The 16,287-nt window shown below is 41.3% G+C and overlaps 1 protein-coding gene across 1 annotated transcript in view; it reads left to right on the top strand.

The window, feature by feature from the left end:
• The first annotated feature begins 2,402 nt into the window (after nucleotides 1-2,402).
• The window catches only part of LOC307268682 (voltage-dependent calcium channel subunit alpha-2/delta-1-like), a 92,121-nt gene continuing 78,236 nt past the window's right edge, over nucleotides 2,403-16,287 (top strand). Inside the window, exon 1 of the mRNA XM_080051414.1 lies at nucleotides 2,403-2,603. Coding sequence (XP_079907540.1) covers nucleotides 2,524-2,603 — 80 coding nt within the window. The 5' untranslated portion in view covers nucleotides 2,403-2,523. The remainder of the gene's footprint in view (nucleotides 2,604-16,287) is intronic.

The raw sequence follows: 16,287 nt of genomic DNA, 5'->3' as shown, positions 1-16,287 counted from the left end.
ATGTGAGTGTACGTTTGTCAATTGAGAAATTCCAGACCTTGTGTACAAATTAAATGAAGTACGATGGTCTGGTAGGACTAGGCTATATCAGACGTGGGGCTTTGGGGAGAAAACTCATTAGGTTCCATATATCCATGTGCTATATTTGCCTGGGAAATTTCGCTTCATATTATGTTTGCCACAGCCCCTGGGAGCAGGTTGGAATACATATTATCACATCTCATGCCTAAACCGATGCACTGCTCCACTGCAAATGAAATGAAGACATATGCAATAAAAACATAACCTTTATCGGATGGGAATTTTGAGTCTTCCTTGGGATGTTTTGGCTGAATCTGACATGTATTAGTGATCGGCCTAAAAGAAAACCTTTCAGTAATATGACATCAACACAAAGTCATCTGCACTCGCATCCCTCTTTGCGTTATCAAGGACACAGAGGAGGGAGAACACAGCCCATTATTCTGTGGGGAAAAGAGCTTATTAGAGGAGGCACATTTACTCTTAATGGCAGGAAACGACAATCTGATGATGCAGATTTGTAGGCTAAGGAGAAATAGAAAATGGATTCTAAGGAAACAAAACAAAAAGTTAGATCATCTTTTGTTTGCCATGTGCTTATCATCAGCTGGAGGTCATATAAGGTTGATAAAGGCCGGGGAAAACCCACCCAGTAATTAATGTGAATGTGACAGGAAGGTGGCTGCCTGGTGTGAGAGCAGTGGCCAGACTTTGTTTGTGCCAAGTGTCCAGTGCTTGATAAAAACTCCAATGGAAATAGAGCCAATTCGTTGTTGTTGTTGTTGCATAAAGAGAGTGTTGACGAAATCTATATCCTATGATTGTATAACATTTTAATGCTAAACATTCTGTTCACCTCACATTGAACTCTGGTGGACAACACTGTTTTACTCTTAGCCTTGAAGTGTAAATCTGCCTACTAAGATCTTGGCTCTACACAGATGTATGCATGTTCACGATGGTTAAAAGTTCATGGAGGAGAACTCCCTAAAATCTCCCAGTGCATTGCTTGATTACAATCTATGAATTATTACACCTGTATCCTGTGAGAAACATCTTCTGTGAAACACATACACACAGTTGGTTTTACACACACATACCAAAGACCAAGATGAAAGAGGGGGAGACTTTATGTACAAGGTCAAGTTCTTGAATCATCTCATGTCTCCGTAATTAAAACTCATCCCCCAGATCTTGCTAGAAACTCAAGGACCTGGACACACGAACAGACTGGTTCGCATACACATTTAGTCATGCATAAAGCCTTGTGTCTCTGTTCATTTCTTTGTCTCAATTCATGTATGCTACACTTGTGATGCAAATGATTGATTCCCTTGCTTTGCTGTCGCAAGTAAAAATCTACCAGACTTTGAAAAATGCCTCGCCAGATCTCTTTATTTAAAACACTTGGGTTTTTGATAAGATAATTCCTGTAACAGAGAGGGCTACCAGAAACGTGTGTGTATGTCAGGAAATAAACATCGAAACAACAAACACTGTAAAAAATGTCAGCAACCAACACAAAGAGGTTGTCAACATTATGTCATCTATCATTTTAAAGGTGAAGTCAGTTTTTCTGGAGAATGCTTGTCAAAATCACTTTTGGTCAAAATCGGTGATAAGCTACCTGTACGCAGGACTACTGTATGTGCGCTGAAAACAAATCTGATGTTAATACAGCGCATAGGCTCTGTAAACTGGTATGCAAACCAAGGGGGGCACCTGAGCTACCAAAATACCTTTTTTACAGAGTCTATGGCTGTGTATACCGACTGGATAAAGAATTGACTGCTAGCGGATCGTGAGGAGATGTTCACTGATTTTGACAGAAATTGATTTTGTCAACAAGCTTTATCCAGAATCGCTGACTCCACCTTTAATTTAACTTCACAAGAAGTGAAACTAACAATTAGTAGGCCTACCACCGTGCACTCTCCAATGTTGCAGGATTTCCGAGGTAATATTGTTTGTATAATTGAAAACTATGCAGAATGCATAGAATAGGCTACATAATGACTAATTCGAGGACATTTCATTCTAGCACCCGCGTCTACACTTCCCCACGTGTTGAAAAGTAACAACCTCCCTGCTAAATAACGGTTTGGATGGTTCCTTTTTGCAGTGTGGCACGGTCGAGCTTGAGACCTAAACGCGCCCTCCCCTTTCCTCCCTTTTTATTTTTTGACACGCGCCGTAGATCTGCTTGATTGCCTATCGCAGTTTGAGACACACTTTCTTAACTGTCACAAACACACACACACACACACACACACGCGTGCGCACGCGCTGCTGGAAAAAAAGCCCACTCCTCACTCCACCGATGAGGGGGACATAGACACCAGATGAGATTTGTTTCCAAACGCGCACCGATGGCGGTGTGAGGCGTTTGGCTGAGAAGTATACGCACGGCTCTGTGGATTTGTAAACCTTTTTGTTTTGCTTTTTTTGTGCATCTTGTGCGTGCCTGGATCTTGGTTGAACGAGAGGGACTTAAACGACGCTATGGATTACTCAGTCTGCCTACTTTTACTGCTGTCAACCATCGCCTCTGTCTCGCCCGGGCAGTTCCCATCGGAGCAGATGTGAGTAGTACAGCTTCAAAACAGCCTGTTGGCTTCCGAAAGTCTCGGCATAACATGCTGTGTGGCTGGAATTGCGGTTTTTACTTTTCACAGTCGAAGCTAAACCTTTTATAGGATATTCCTTCCTGAGGTTTGGATTCGATTCAAACTCTGTAAATTGGAGTTGTTGGTTATCCTAGAGGGAGTGAGCTCTCTCCCTCTTGACAAGTAATGATGATTGCACATAACTCCGGATACAACTTTACCTTGTGAAACATTATACTCAAAGCAACTGTCTAATTTCTTCCAAGCTTGCAGCAGCGTGGCATGTGGCTCGATGTCAAACGAGATCAACCTAGGGAAGGTTGACTGAGGTCTGAATAGAGTTCAGGGGGGGTTCCAAAACTTTTTCCTGGAGCATCTCCACACTCAGGCAGATATAGAGTATAGTATAGTGTTCAGTATACAGAGTTTGTCTAAGGATACATCTGATTCATTACACAGATGACAATTGATACACATACAGTGGGAGATATTTAATAGATGCTCATCTGATCAAAATAAATAGAAATATGTTCTGCCATTATAGACCAAACAATCAATTAATAAAATAATGGATAATGAAAATTTCGTAGCTGGACCCAAACTTGTATTTATTTTTATTGTTATGAAGACCACATACAGTAGCTAACTTTAAACACTTGTGTCCAGACTTCTCAGACCTACTGGCTCTTTACGGGTGCAATTGTCTGCCAATTTGCAGTCATTTGTATATTGATCACTTATTTGTTTAAACAAAAACACTTCTATATTATCTGACTCCTTTCAGCATGAAGGTAGTAGCTTTGTAGCTAGTTCCAGTGTTTTTGTTGTTGTTGTTGCTGCACTCTTATTTCCCTGGATTAAGAACTTGATTAAAGCAGAGGTATCACACTCTCTCTAAATGTGACCTAACCACAATATTTGCAGTGCAACATATGATACTGTGCATCCACAGTCACAGGGATACAGCTCCCTCTGAAGTTAAACAAACATGTAGGTGGGTGGATGCTGCACCTCACACTTAAAGGTACAGTGTGTAATATAGGTGTATTTTGGAGTTATCTCGTAATGAAAGTTCTAGATTGCAACGTCTACCCCTACCGAATTTACAGAAGCTACGGTGGCCTTTAAGGACACCTCTCCGGCGTGACACCCACTATATATATAAACGCACATGGCCGTTTGGTTTGTCCATTCTGTGCTACTGACTGCTCATATAAGCCTAGCTAAAAACGCTCATTCTAAGTTAATACAAAAAATGACAACTTTCGGTTTTTCAAGTGATTAAACACTAATTAAACAGTACCTTTTGTATCAAGTGTATTCTGAAAAATTCCAAATTTTCAACAGGTTGAATTACATATATACATATGGTTCTTATGGTGGCTGAACTACCAGCATTTGTTTTCTTTAATGCAGCCCGGCGAGCACTGTCCCCCGGAGAGGTGGCGAGCCACAATGGCACTCAGCCTAATGGCCGAGTACAATGATGTCAGACTCACAGAGTGGCCCTGCCCACTCCCTATATTTCATGGGCACTAAGTGGATTGATCTGGTGATTGCGTACATGATATTCACACAGGCTCGGCAAAGCAGCAGACCCACTTTCACAGACATACTGTTGACTCACTGGAGTGTAACTAGTAAAATTGGCAGGGAAGAAAAACTATTAAAATTCACATCGATATTGGCTGGAGCTCCTCGTTTGAATTAGGGAAACTTCATTAATGGAAAAGGCAGTGCCAGAATCAAACTAGAGAAACACTCTTATGCAGTCTGTATTTTGACATATCTCAATGTGTTGCAGTGGAGGAGAGGTCCAATGTCAAAACGTATCTGAAATTATTTCAAGTATACTCAAATTCTCCCATTGTGTCCCTGTGTTTAACTCTTGGTGGTGATGGTGAGTTTGAGCGACAAGCTTCACCTTGAATCCTCGAGGTGAACCTCACAAAGAGGAATAGAAAAGCTAGAAGGGCATGAATGGAGTGACTAAAATTCAGAAAGATGGATAAGGATAAGATCTTCACGTCACCTCCACTCCATTTCTTACAGGTGTATTAAGTGATTCTGGGGAACGCTTGTTGCCAAAATCACTATTTGTCAAATATCTCCTCACAATCTGCAACCTGAATGTACTGTGTGTGCACTGAAAACAATACACAGTCTAGGCTCTGTAAATAGGTATTGTCAGCAAAGGGTACCTTAACAAAAGGGGCCCACCGTAGCGAGCAACATGCATTTCTACAGAGCCTAGGCTGTGTATTAACACCAGATTTATTTTCAGTGCGTACACAGTACGGACAGGTTGCAAGGAGATGCAAAAGTGATTTTGACAAAAAAAAAAGCATTCTCATGAAATCGCTGACTCCGCCTTCAATTCTTATTCTCTTCCTCACTGCTACTCTGGCTCTCTGTCTAATTCGTTCCCTGTCTGTTGTCTATTCCGCCTGGCTCCCCCTTGTATCTCTTTAGCTCTCTCTGACCTCTCTTTCTGTTTCTTTGTTGCCCGAAGGCGGATGATTAACATCATGGAGTCTGAAATGTAAAAAGCTTGATGTCATAGACTGGGCCCCAGAGATCTTGGCGCCGGTGAGTACATCGAGAGATCAGGGGAGATAGAGAGATGCAGAGAAAAAGGGAAAACCTTGAGAGGATCCAGACTGACCATATGTCTGTTGTATACGGACATTTTCGCTGTGCATGTGTGCTGGTTACTGTTACCACGCTCGCAGCCATAACAACACAAGGCATGTCCCAATCTCTGTGTCATCTCGTGTCAATGCATTTCCCCCCCGAAATCCAGCCGCCCAATCCCGAGACTTGTCCATATGCTTAGTCACCACTTTCGCCTCAGTCACCCAAAAAGAGAGATTTTGTATGCGACCTTCCTTCCTTTTTTCTCCACAGTTTCTGTCACCATCTCGCTCTCCACTCCTCCTACTCTCACTTGCTTTTTTTTTTGTTTGTTGAAAAGGCTAACTAGATTTCATGCTCAACCAGCTATAGAGTCATGCTCCCTGTGTTCGAGGCCTCGTCTCTGGCGATCAGTGGGCATAATGTGAGGATGCACTTCATCTCATCAGAGAGAGCAACAAGGGCTTTTATGCGAGTGAAAAGACACATACGGATGATAGAGTTCTTAAGGAACTATAGCTCTGGACTTATAGATATCAACAGTGTGTACTGTACTGTACAGATGTAGAGGTGTTGGTTGGTGGATTTTAATTCCTGGACATGAGCTGACTTGCCATTAACCCATGTGTCCAGTCCTTATGCTTAGCCAGGCTAACTGCCTGAGCATTGTGCACTTAACTATCCCTTTTTTATTTTTTATGAAAACAAGTGGGGGAAAAAAGAAAACAAGTTAGCAAATCTGCTAATAAGGTCAATAAACCGTCTTCTCTCAATACTTGCTCTGAGCGTTGTGTGAATCAAGAGTCTTTTCCTTTAAGGGTAGGCTACATTTTCTGCCTAACAATGTCTTGCATAATGTCTTAATCTCAGTCTTGACACTTCTCGTTTCATCCCAGTGACCTGACACAGACATTTGCCTGTAATTAATATTGTTCACTTCCCACTTGAGGCCACCCAATATGCATCGTATTTCATGGCCAAACTTCCTCTGGTTACCAGATGCTTGGACACAACGCTACTTTACAGTTCAGTCGTAAAAAGTGACATATTGCAACACTTAAAACTACATACAGTAGAACTACAGAGAGGAATAGGACCGTTGCGACTTTAATCTGCAATGCTGGGATCTGACAAACTCGAGTCGATGATTGAAATGGTTGGCTTCGCAGAGAACAGAAGTGGTTAACACTTATACATCCACTATCATCGCCATGTTTGCGTTGGAAGATTTGAACCAGAAAATGTGTTCCCTGGAAAATCTCACTGACTGCAGTCACACATTAGTCTTAGACTGATCTTTTACAAATTCAGTTTAGTTTCTGGCAATTGGAAAACTAATTGAATTATAGAATCTTGATCTTGATTCCTGCTTTGGCAGAGCCGGAGAGATTTAAAAGGTCTCAACTAATATAATTAGGGAAATGAAAAATTAAATGAAATTTAAAAAAACTGCTGATGAATACGATTTTTGTCTTTAACTTGTATGCGTCAAATCTAGCTAGGGGTTTGAAACTCATGATACAGGGAGGTTTTTAAGGAGGATGAATCAAGTGTAATAATAAGCAGATGGAAATGATCATCCATGGCTTGTCTAGGGTTTCCTTGGCAGTGATTTGCACCTCCTAGTCGTGAGGGAGTCTGTGCTAGCAGGTATATTTCAGGGAGGCATGCTCCTCCAGCCTTGACTCAAGCAGCTGGCCGCCTATATCCGTTACATACGCATGTAAAAGGGTACCAGATCTGTGCCCATGGATACTGTTTGCTCTCGACTGTCACTCTGTTTCCTTTCACCCTCTCTCACAGTTTTTCTTTTGCTCTTATCTAAAACATTCTCACACTCCTCTCCCACTCACTGGCCTTTGACCTCCTCTCAACCCTGGCTAAATTTAGGTAAGCCTCTCTCTTTGGGGAACGGGCATTGAGTGTCCTGACTGAGACGTAGGCTAGTTAAAGATACAGGGCCAGAGGGGTGTAGAGTGGCAGGGGGCTTCCCATTACTCTCCACCCACTGAAAACCTAGTGGACCCTTTGCTTATGTGTGGCCTCTCCAGTGTTGTTTTAGTGTCTGATTTAAGTTTCCCTTTGGAGAAAAAGTAATTCACCCTTCCCGTGCCCTGTACTGTACGTGAAAAGAAAATGTAGGAGTAACGAAGCAAACAAGTTGCTGTATCGCTTCCCCACAATCCTTTGCCACATGGAAGTTTTCAAGAATTTTCCATTACAGCGTTACCCTGGCAACCTTGGAAATAGCTAACAGCTGTTTGGTTGGGAAGCTTGTACGGTACAGAAAAAGCACATCTGTGTACCCCAATTTAAAGCACGGGATTCGTATAGTTTAGAGGCTGTGTTAAAAACCGTCACGAGTCCATGCATTGTTCTTCCTTATTCATGGTTTATTTATGAGCTGTTTGTATGTCTCTGAGGACATTAAAAAAGAGCCTAACAAACTTATTAATAGTCAGTAAAGTCAAACATTGTAGGCCTACAAGATTTGAAAACACAGGGATACATAACAGAGCGCAAGATATGAGGCGTAAATAGAAGCGATACACAAGTAGCCTAGTGAATGTTGGAAGAAAGTTGGAAATCAAACTGTGGCTCATCTCGACTGTATCCATGCCAAGTTTTGTTGGCTGTCATATCCTGCCTTTTAACTCATCAAATATAAAGGAAGAAAAAAGGTGTTGGGGCTCTCAAGAACTCATGAAGATTTTGTAGTCTTTTTGAATATGTGAGACATGTAGGCTTATTGTTAAGCAACAAACAGGGCATACCTGAACAATATTGGCTTTTGAGGAAACTATTTGTTCAAAATATGCTATTTTCATTAACCGCTAAAGCTTTTTATGTCCATTTACTATATTTATCTGAGAAAATATATGCTGTCCAAATTGTATTTAAATATTGAGTTGGGAAATATGCATACACTTATTCACATGATTAGATTGTTAGTTTAGGTGATTGATACCACTCATACAGTATGTACAGTCAACAGCTGCTAAGCTTAAGCCCCTATCTCACTGGGCTGCGACTGTTTGCGACAAGTTGGAGACTTCATTCGCAAACGAGTCTCTAAACTGTCTCCAAACGTTCGCGGAGGTCTCAATTTCCTCGCATGAGTCGCAGAGCCGCGCAGTCCTGTCGCATGAATTTTGAACATGTTCAAAAAAAGTGTGCGACAAATCTGTCTCAAAATAGTCTCAGAGTGGTCGCGGGTGTGTCGCACGCGTCGCAAACCCTTCTCAATTTAGTTTCCGCGAGTCAGAAAGTGCGAGCAATGTGAGACAACTTTGCGAGGGGTTGGCGACATATGAAACTAAATTGCGACTGATTTGAGACAAAAATGAGACGGTCGTGAGACGTTCGCGAGACATAAATGCGACCTCCTGGCAAGTGTTGGGCAGGACATTCGCAAACGTGTCGTGAGGAACCAACTCAGTGAGACTGCAAGTGAAATTTGTCGCTAATTTGCATATTTTGTCGCAATTTTGTGTCTCCAACTTGTCGCACACTGTCGCAGCCCAGTGAGATAGGGGCTTTAGCTTAATTAGCCCAACTTTCACTAAAACAATTTCGAAAATAACCTACTTGTTTCTCAAAAACTCGCAAACTGACAAATACTATGGCCATCTGGCATGGCTGGGCAGCAGGTGGATACTTGAACTTTGAACATATGATCCGTACTTTTAATACCAGCCTAATAATGAACTCTCTTAAAACTGTGACTGGTATTAAAAAAAACATTAGATAGCATAGCAACAATTGTGGGAGTGTCCAGCTGCATCATTTTAAAGTCACATTTTCCAATGCTATATATATAAATGTGGTAAAGGACGAGGCCAGTTTATCCTAATCACACACTAGAGAGTGTGAAGTGCTTAAAATATCTCTAGTGAGTTGTCACAAGCCCTTCTGATGTGTTTATATTTTGAGATAGAAGCAGAGAAAAGTGGGCCCATGGTGGCTTCTCTTGAGCCCCTTAATGGAGTCGCACCACCGCATAAGAGCTGTTAATGCCAGACTATACTACACTAGACTATGACTCTCCACTGGACAGGAAGACTAGTACTCAGTGCCGCTCTAACTGTGGTGTACTTGTGTAGGCGTCTGGATTGACGTTAGCTGAACATTTTTGCTTAGGGGGACACTCTAATATCTCTCTCTATATATATACTGTATAAACACACACATTGTCCGTGTGTGTGTGTGTGTGTGTGTGTGTGTGTGTGTGTGTTTGTATACTGAGATAGCAGGGTGTGGGGCTTGATGAATGGGTGGATGGGAGAGTTTTCTCAGAAAGTGTGACGGTGACAGGGATGTGGACGTTTAGTCATTTGAGTAGAGTTGGAAGTGACATGAAGCAGTGAGAAGAGACAGCTGGAGGGATGGAGATGAGCAAAGAGGAGGAACAAGCAGTCAAACTGTTGAACGGAACTACGTTTTATTATGTATATTATAATTTGGAAGCGTAAGGGATTAAAAAGAAGATACAGTACATTTAAATAATGACAGAGTGAGGAAAACCCTTATTCTAGTTGTGCGAGTTTTCTCATGCAAATTGTTCAAATGTAGTTTTAATGCTTGACTTGCCTTGGCCTAAGTCTTATCCTCCCTTACCTTCACCATATTTATTATAGCAGATCAAGGGCAACCCTGTCTTTATATACAACTTTTTTTGTGTGGAATTGAAATATCAGCAAAAGATGAGAAGTTGGCAATTAAATACCAGATGACTCAATGTTTAAATACAAATAAACAGATCTTTAATGTTTGCAAACATGAGTCGAGACAACAATCAAGCAATGGGATTGTAGTCTTGCTTCAGATGATACAGAAAAATATATTAACGCACAAACCTTATACTTCGTACTAGAGTTTATCAGGGTCAACATAGTGAGCCATAACAAACATATGTTGGCGCGATCTAAATCTACAGTACATACTATCTCAGTTATAAACAACCTGACTTTATCCAACACAAGACTAAGTTCAGAACATGTTTACAGTTTGATCTATTGTATGAAGATTCACAATTTATGGCAATACAATATAGTGTGTATATATATGTATGTGTGCGTGTGTGTGTGTGTATATATATACTGTATATACATTGAACAATATTAATTTCCACAACAGTGTGCAAGACTGCATTTGTGCACATACGAGGTATAATATTAATTGAATCAATGTATTTCATTTAGCTGTTGTCACTCTTTAGTCCACCATTGTGATGGGATCTACCAAGCAGGTGTGATTTGCTCTGCAGTGAGTAAACACTTGCAGGCGTCACAACAATTCCATTTCCGCTGCTTTAATGTGTCCAGACACCCGCTGGGAGAGGTGATACAATGGGAGCTGTTAGTTCTGTCAAGACGTATATGTCTTGAGACATGGAGGGTGTGGACAAGATGGACTAGGTGCTAGGGAGACGGCGGGGCAGACCCAGTTCACCGTGGCACCGAGTGTGAGGTCAAACGTGGGCAAGGATAGGAAAGAACTGTGGCATCATTTGTGCATCATTTGTGTGATAACACTTAATATGTAACCATTTACACTATACAAGAGGGGTTTGGTTCACTAAGATCATTTACTGGGGAGGTCCAGTCAGTCATACATCCAAGGCTGCATTCAATTAAAATTTGAATGGTTTTAAAATCTTTTCAATTATTGAATTGTAATTTAGTCCAAAAAATGTTAAGCAAAGGCTAAGGTGACGGTTTCAAATTCCTTGTTTAGCACCAATCCTCTTACAGAAGTATCGCTAGAACCAGCAATGTTTGGCATGTTTTCTTGATAAATTACCTAAGAACAGTGATTATCAAAATTGCTATTAATGTTTTATATATAAACTTATCAGTAAAAGCAACTAATCATTTCAGAACTGCCTCAAGAATAACATACGTAGACGAGAGGGAAAGATCTGGTGCTCTTGTTGATTTCTGATCTCGAAGTCTGAGCTGTCATGCAGGCATTTGCTACACAGCTACAGCTAACGTTAGCATCTGTACAGTCGACCAAGAGGGACAAATTAATCGGACTGAACAAGATACTCAGTCGAATAGCAAGGCAAAAATGTGTTCTGCTGCATCATGTGTAAAAATAGCATTTCACTCCACGTATCATCTGTTTTTTAAGCTGCCGAAAATTAAAATAAACATTTTGGGTCTGACAACAAGGGGTTAACTAAGAAAGCATGTCTTTCTAGTCTAGCTTGTTGTCTCTTGGTAAAGTGAATGACTGGTTTACATTAAACATTAAACTGAGCATAACAAATCCATACAAAGCTGTTTGCCTTTGGCCATTAGTTCAAGCGGAATCTGCTTCCTGTAACACACACCTGCTCTATCAGTGCACGAATACCCACCAGCACCAATCCTATCATTTGGTAATGATCTCATGCAATGTCTTGTCAGCGCCTTCCACAGCTGTAATACACCCTAGGATAAGTGCTCGATAGAGAGCTGAAAAATACTGTTATCAAGGCTTCACTTAAACACGGCTCTCAGATCTAGGCAGAGGGGCACAATGCTCTGACTGACTTGCTAAGAGGAAAATGTTAGAAGGGAGGCGGAAACGGCAATAACGTCTTGCCGTAGAAGATAGTGAAGCCTTGAAAATTTCACAAAGCCTCTAATTATGGTGTTATTGACCTTAATAAAGGCAAAAGATAGTATCACTTGTATCGTGACGAGAGGGGAAGGGACAAAGGGAAGGGATTTCTAACATTATGAGCTCATTTCGAGAGCAAACAGGAACCATTAAGTAGAAAATAAATAAGGCCATTCATTTTGTGAGTTTGGGAGATGAAAAAGTAAGCTTTTAAGGGAACAAGAAAAATACAGTCTAGATTAACAGCATTATACACCACAACAAACAAAGAGTTGGGTCTGAAAGGGTGAAAGGGAAGAAGTATAACAGGGACCTAAGCAATAAAGCTCAAGATATATAAACTAAGCAATGGGTGATGACATTTACTCAAGAAAAAGAGGGGTACAGTGGGAAAAAAGTGACTATTTGTCTTCCACAAAGCCCCCCTGCCATTTGAGCACTGCATATTAGATGCCTTGCTTCATAGCCAGAGCTCTTATTAGCTATCCCCCAGTGGCTCAATTACAGCAAGACTCTCATCCCTCAAACATCCCTATCGTTTTTTTTGTCGTGCATCTCCTTCATTTCCTGTAATGATGTCAGTCTCTCTCTCTCTCTCTCTCTCTCTCTCTCTCTCTCTCTCTCTCTCTCTCTCTCTCTCTCTCTGAGAACAGATTAGAAGCTCCAAATTACTACTATCAGAGGAGGACTTAATGTTTCAAGCTGTCTCCCGGTGCTTGAAACCACGAATGCACAACATGATGAGACGAGGGAGAAATAAAAATTAGTGTGTTAGCTGTCGGATGTTTTCTCTCCGTCACACTTTCCGATGGTATTAAGAGATCAGATGTGGATCCGCCGACTTGGTTCAAAGTTTTATTTTTTTTAAATCTTGCGGATGTTTACAAGAAGAGAGAGAGCACTGGAGTGTTAACTCTGAGATTGGGACTCTCGGGGGCCTGCGTGAGGATACATTTTCTGGGTTCAGTCAGTGTGATATAGTGTCCCCAACGTTGCTGGATCAATTTGCTGGGCTTTCACTCGGCTCGAGGGGTGTTTACATGGTGTCAGGTTTATCACTTGGTGAAAAGAGAAAATACGGAGACTAGCTATAAACGCTGTGGAAATAAACACGGGTGCACTTTAAGACCTCTGGTGCTGAATGACAACGTTAGGTCATTGCGGTCAAACAAGATATTCTTAGATGTGCTCCAGTCTCTTCCCCTGTTGATTAAGGATATGGCATGGTGGCTGCATGAAATCAGGCTACCAATATACCATGAGTTCAAGGTGGAAAGAGAAAGGTTTGTATACTACCTACTCAACAAGCGAGAACTGAAAAAGTATTTTATGACAAACTGTTCATATACTTTCACCGCCCAAAGACGAACACAGCCTACAGGGTGTTTATACAATCTCCCCCTCGCTGATTTCTTTCTAGAAACCACACAGAAAAAAAGTTTAGTGTGAAAGTAAAGACGGGACTTTGCAGAAAAAAGCTTGATGTTAAAATCTTCCCGAATCTTCTCCCCTTGAACTCCACCAGGGATCCATCTTTTGAAAGTTGAATATCAAACTCTTGAAAAGCCCGTGTGAAGAGCGCGCCTGTGAGCTTTTCATCTAAACCCTCAAACGGAGGTAATAGAGACACAAAGTATTAGTCAAGGACAGCTTTGAGGTCAGCTCATATCTAAGACGTCCTCTGGTTTATTCCAACTTTTTTTTTTATATAGTTTTGGCTGTCATTGCCTCATAGATGACATTGTACTCAAGTCATTATTTTTTACGAACTTGACGTCGTTTAAGAGCGCAATCGTTCATTTAATTAAAGCAAGCAAATACCCCTCCAACCTTAGAAGATCCCTGATTGAAAAGCTGCTCTTCATGAAACAATCTTGACTTTATCTTTCAATCTTAATGGTTTCCCCATAAAAGAGACACAAGAGACTTTCATATTTATAGTTGTTGGAGTGTTTGAGCATATTCACTTCCTGAGCTCATCGTCCTACAAATGTATTAAATGCATGCACAACAGCTAGAGGCCAGAGGCTGTGACTTTGAAGTGTAGAAACAGGGGGAGAGAAGGAGGAGGGGTTGGGGAGATGGTGGGTGTTTAAATGTGGCCAGAATTAAGACAGCAGTGCTCACGTGCTGAGTCATGCACTCTATTCTGGGAGTGTGACCGCTTTGGTTTGTCCAGCCCTTGGTTCAGATGGTCTGCTCCTGACTGCTAGAGCGAGGCTTTACCTCTCCTATTATTCATTCTGAAACAATAGTGCACAATGATTTGTTTGTGCATCCTAAACCAGCATTTCGTCAACATAAAGATGAAAATGCAATCGTAGTAGTTGCGTGAAATAGCAATACATAGCTTTATAAATCCAATACTGTGGAATAATATCCCTTCTCAAATAGGACAGTAGGCTTTATGTCACCAAATTTCACAAAATATAAATCACCCTTACAATTATTTATCTTTTTTATTATTTGTTAGCTCAACAAGTTGCAAATGCATCACTGACATACAATTGAGTTTAAACATTGTTATTTGAGCAAAACATTAGCCTATTTACACATACAAATTCAACATTAATCAGCAATTCTGTTTGTGGTCTTCTGATGAAGTCCAACATTCATTCTCGTTTTAGCCTTATTTTCTCCACAAACTTTTTTATAGGAAATATCTGGCAGCTCACCAGCTAGCTGCTAACTTTATTCCTCACAGAGCGTTTATCAGAGCTGTGTCGCTGTAAACAACTGTCTTCTTCTGGTTCTTGAAACAAGGTTGATGAAAGCAGTTAGACAGGAAGGAACGTTGTGACCCGTAAAAACCAAAACAATGAGCTAAAAGACTCCAAAATGAAAAAAAGCTGAACTCCAGGGCCAGGTGGTAATTCTTGGTGCGATATACATTGCAAGCAACACACAGTCCTTTGACCAATTGTGGATAATTGCAACTTTTAGCTTCAAAGCAATTCTAGAGAAAGCTTGTTGTTAAAATAACTTTGTCAAAATCTGTGAATATCTGCTACCCGTCCGTACTGTGTGTGCTGAAAAGAAATCAAGCGTTAATTCTGTCAAAGGGCATAGCTAGGGTGGGCCCCCTTTGTTTACATACCCTTTGTCAACATACCAGTTTACAGAGCCTAGGTTGTGTATTAACAACAGCTTTTCTTTTTCAGCACCCCGAACACACAGTATGGCCATGTGGCGGATCGTGTGGAGATATCCCCTTTTTTATGTCTTAGAGTCAGCTCATTTTCTCATACTCTTAATTGTTTACCAGTGCTTTGTCATGCGCTGGTCCATTACTCTGAGTGGTGGGTAATATAACACACACACACACACATGAACAAAATGGGTCACACCAATTTTCATTACCATGAGAGCTTTTGCAAAAGAGCTGCACCTGTCTTGGAGACCTTTGACCCCGGGCAACCCCCCTACTGCCCTCTGAAAGACCCGCTGCTCTGGTTACATAGTGACGCTGACACACTTACACATCCATGTGACAGCTGGCTTTATGGAGGCAGCTTCTCTTCCAGTCATTAAAGGGATGGAGACTGGGGGTGGGGGCTACTTTGCCTACCCATCATCCACACAGGGGTCAATCACAGATTCAGACACATTCCCACTAGACTAGTCGGCAGTAAGAACATCTCACAAGCCTTCTGACATTGTTCACTGTATTTTCTCTAGTGTGTTCTGTGTTCATGAATCGGTCTGTAGAGTTGCGGGTCTGGTACTACAGTATCTACGGTAATATTGACAGCGCTCACTAGCACCTCATCTAATTTCACACCATTTAACTCGCTGGCACATTTGGGGTTGTCACTGAGGACATGGAAAGAACTTGATGAAATATTAATGTCATCTTTTCAGCCTTCGGAGCCCCTCATATCAGACGATCAGTTAGTCTAAACTCCACCCAAGTGTGTCTCTCCAACTCTCTACAGTCAGTGAACCCGCGGTGATCTGTAGTAGTGCTATCACAGAGCATCATCAAGTTTAAAACCAGTCTGCGGCCAAAGTGGGTGTGCATGTTTTTAAAGATTGTGGCTCACATCCATCTGTCTATAGAAACCTGTGTGTGTGTGTGTGTGTGTGTGTGTGGCATTGTTGTGATTTTAAAGTTTCATGGAAATTAACATTGTCCAATTTAATATTGTGAGACCGGACATATTGTCTAGGTCTCAAGCTAAGGGTCACGCACACCTGAGACAGATAGGTGCCTAATGACGAACATTTGATCCACCATAGAGAGCTGCTCCCGGGCATTGATAGGTTCATAACAGGATGTCTCTTTGACGATTCCAAATCAAAATGAGTGCCAGACAGGAAATATGTCGCAAGGTGTTTAATGATGGTATTTGGAACATGCCATGGTCTGTTGTTTTCACATGAACTTGTATGAACTTATGTGATAATTATTATCACA

Source organism: Ammodytes marinus, assembly GCF_949987685.1.
Source record: "Ammodytes marinus genome assembly, chromosome: 22".
Lineage (NCBI taxonomy): Eukaryota > Metazoa > Chordata > Actinopteri > Uranoscopiformes > Ammodytidae > Ammodytes > Ammodytes marinus.
This window is presented reverse-complemented; position numbering and strand designations above follow the sequence as displayed.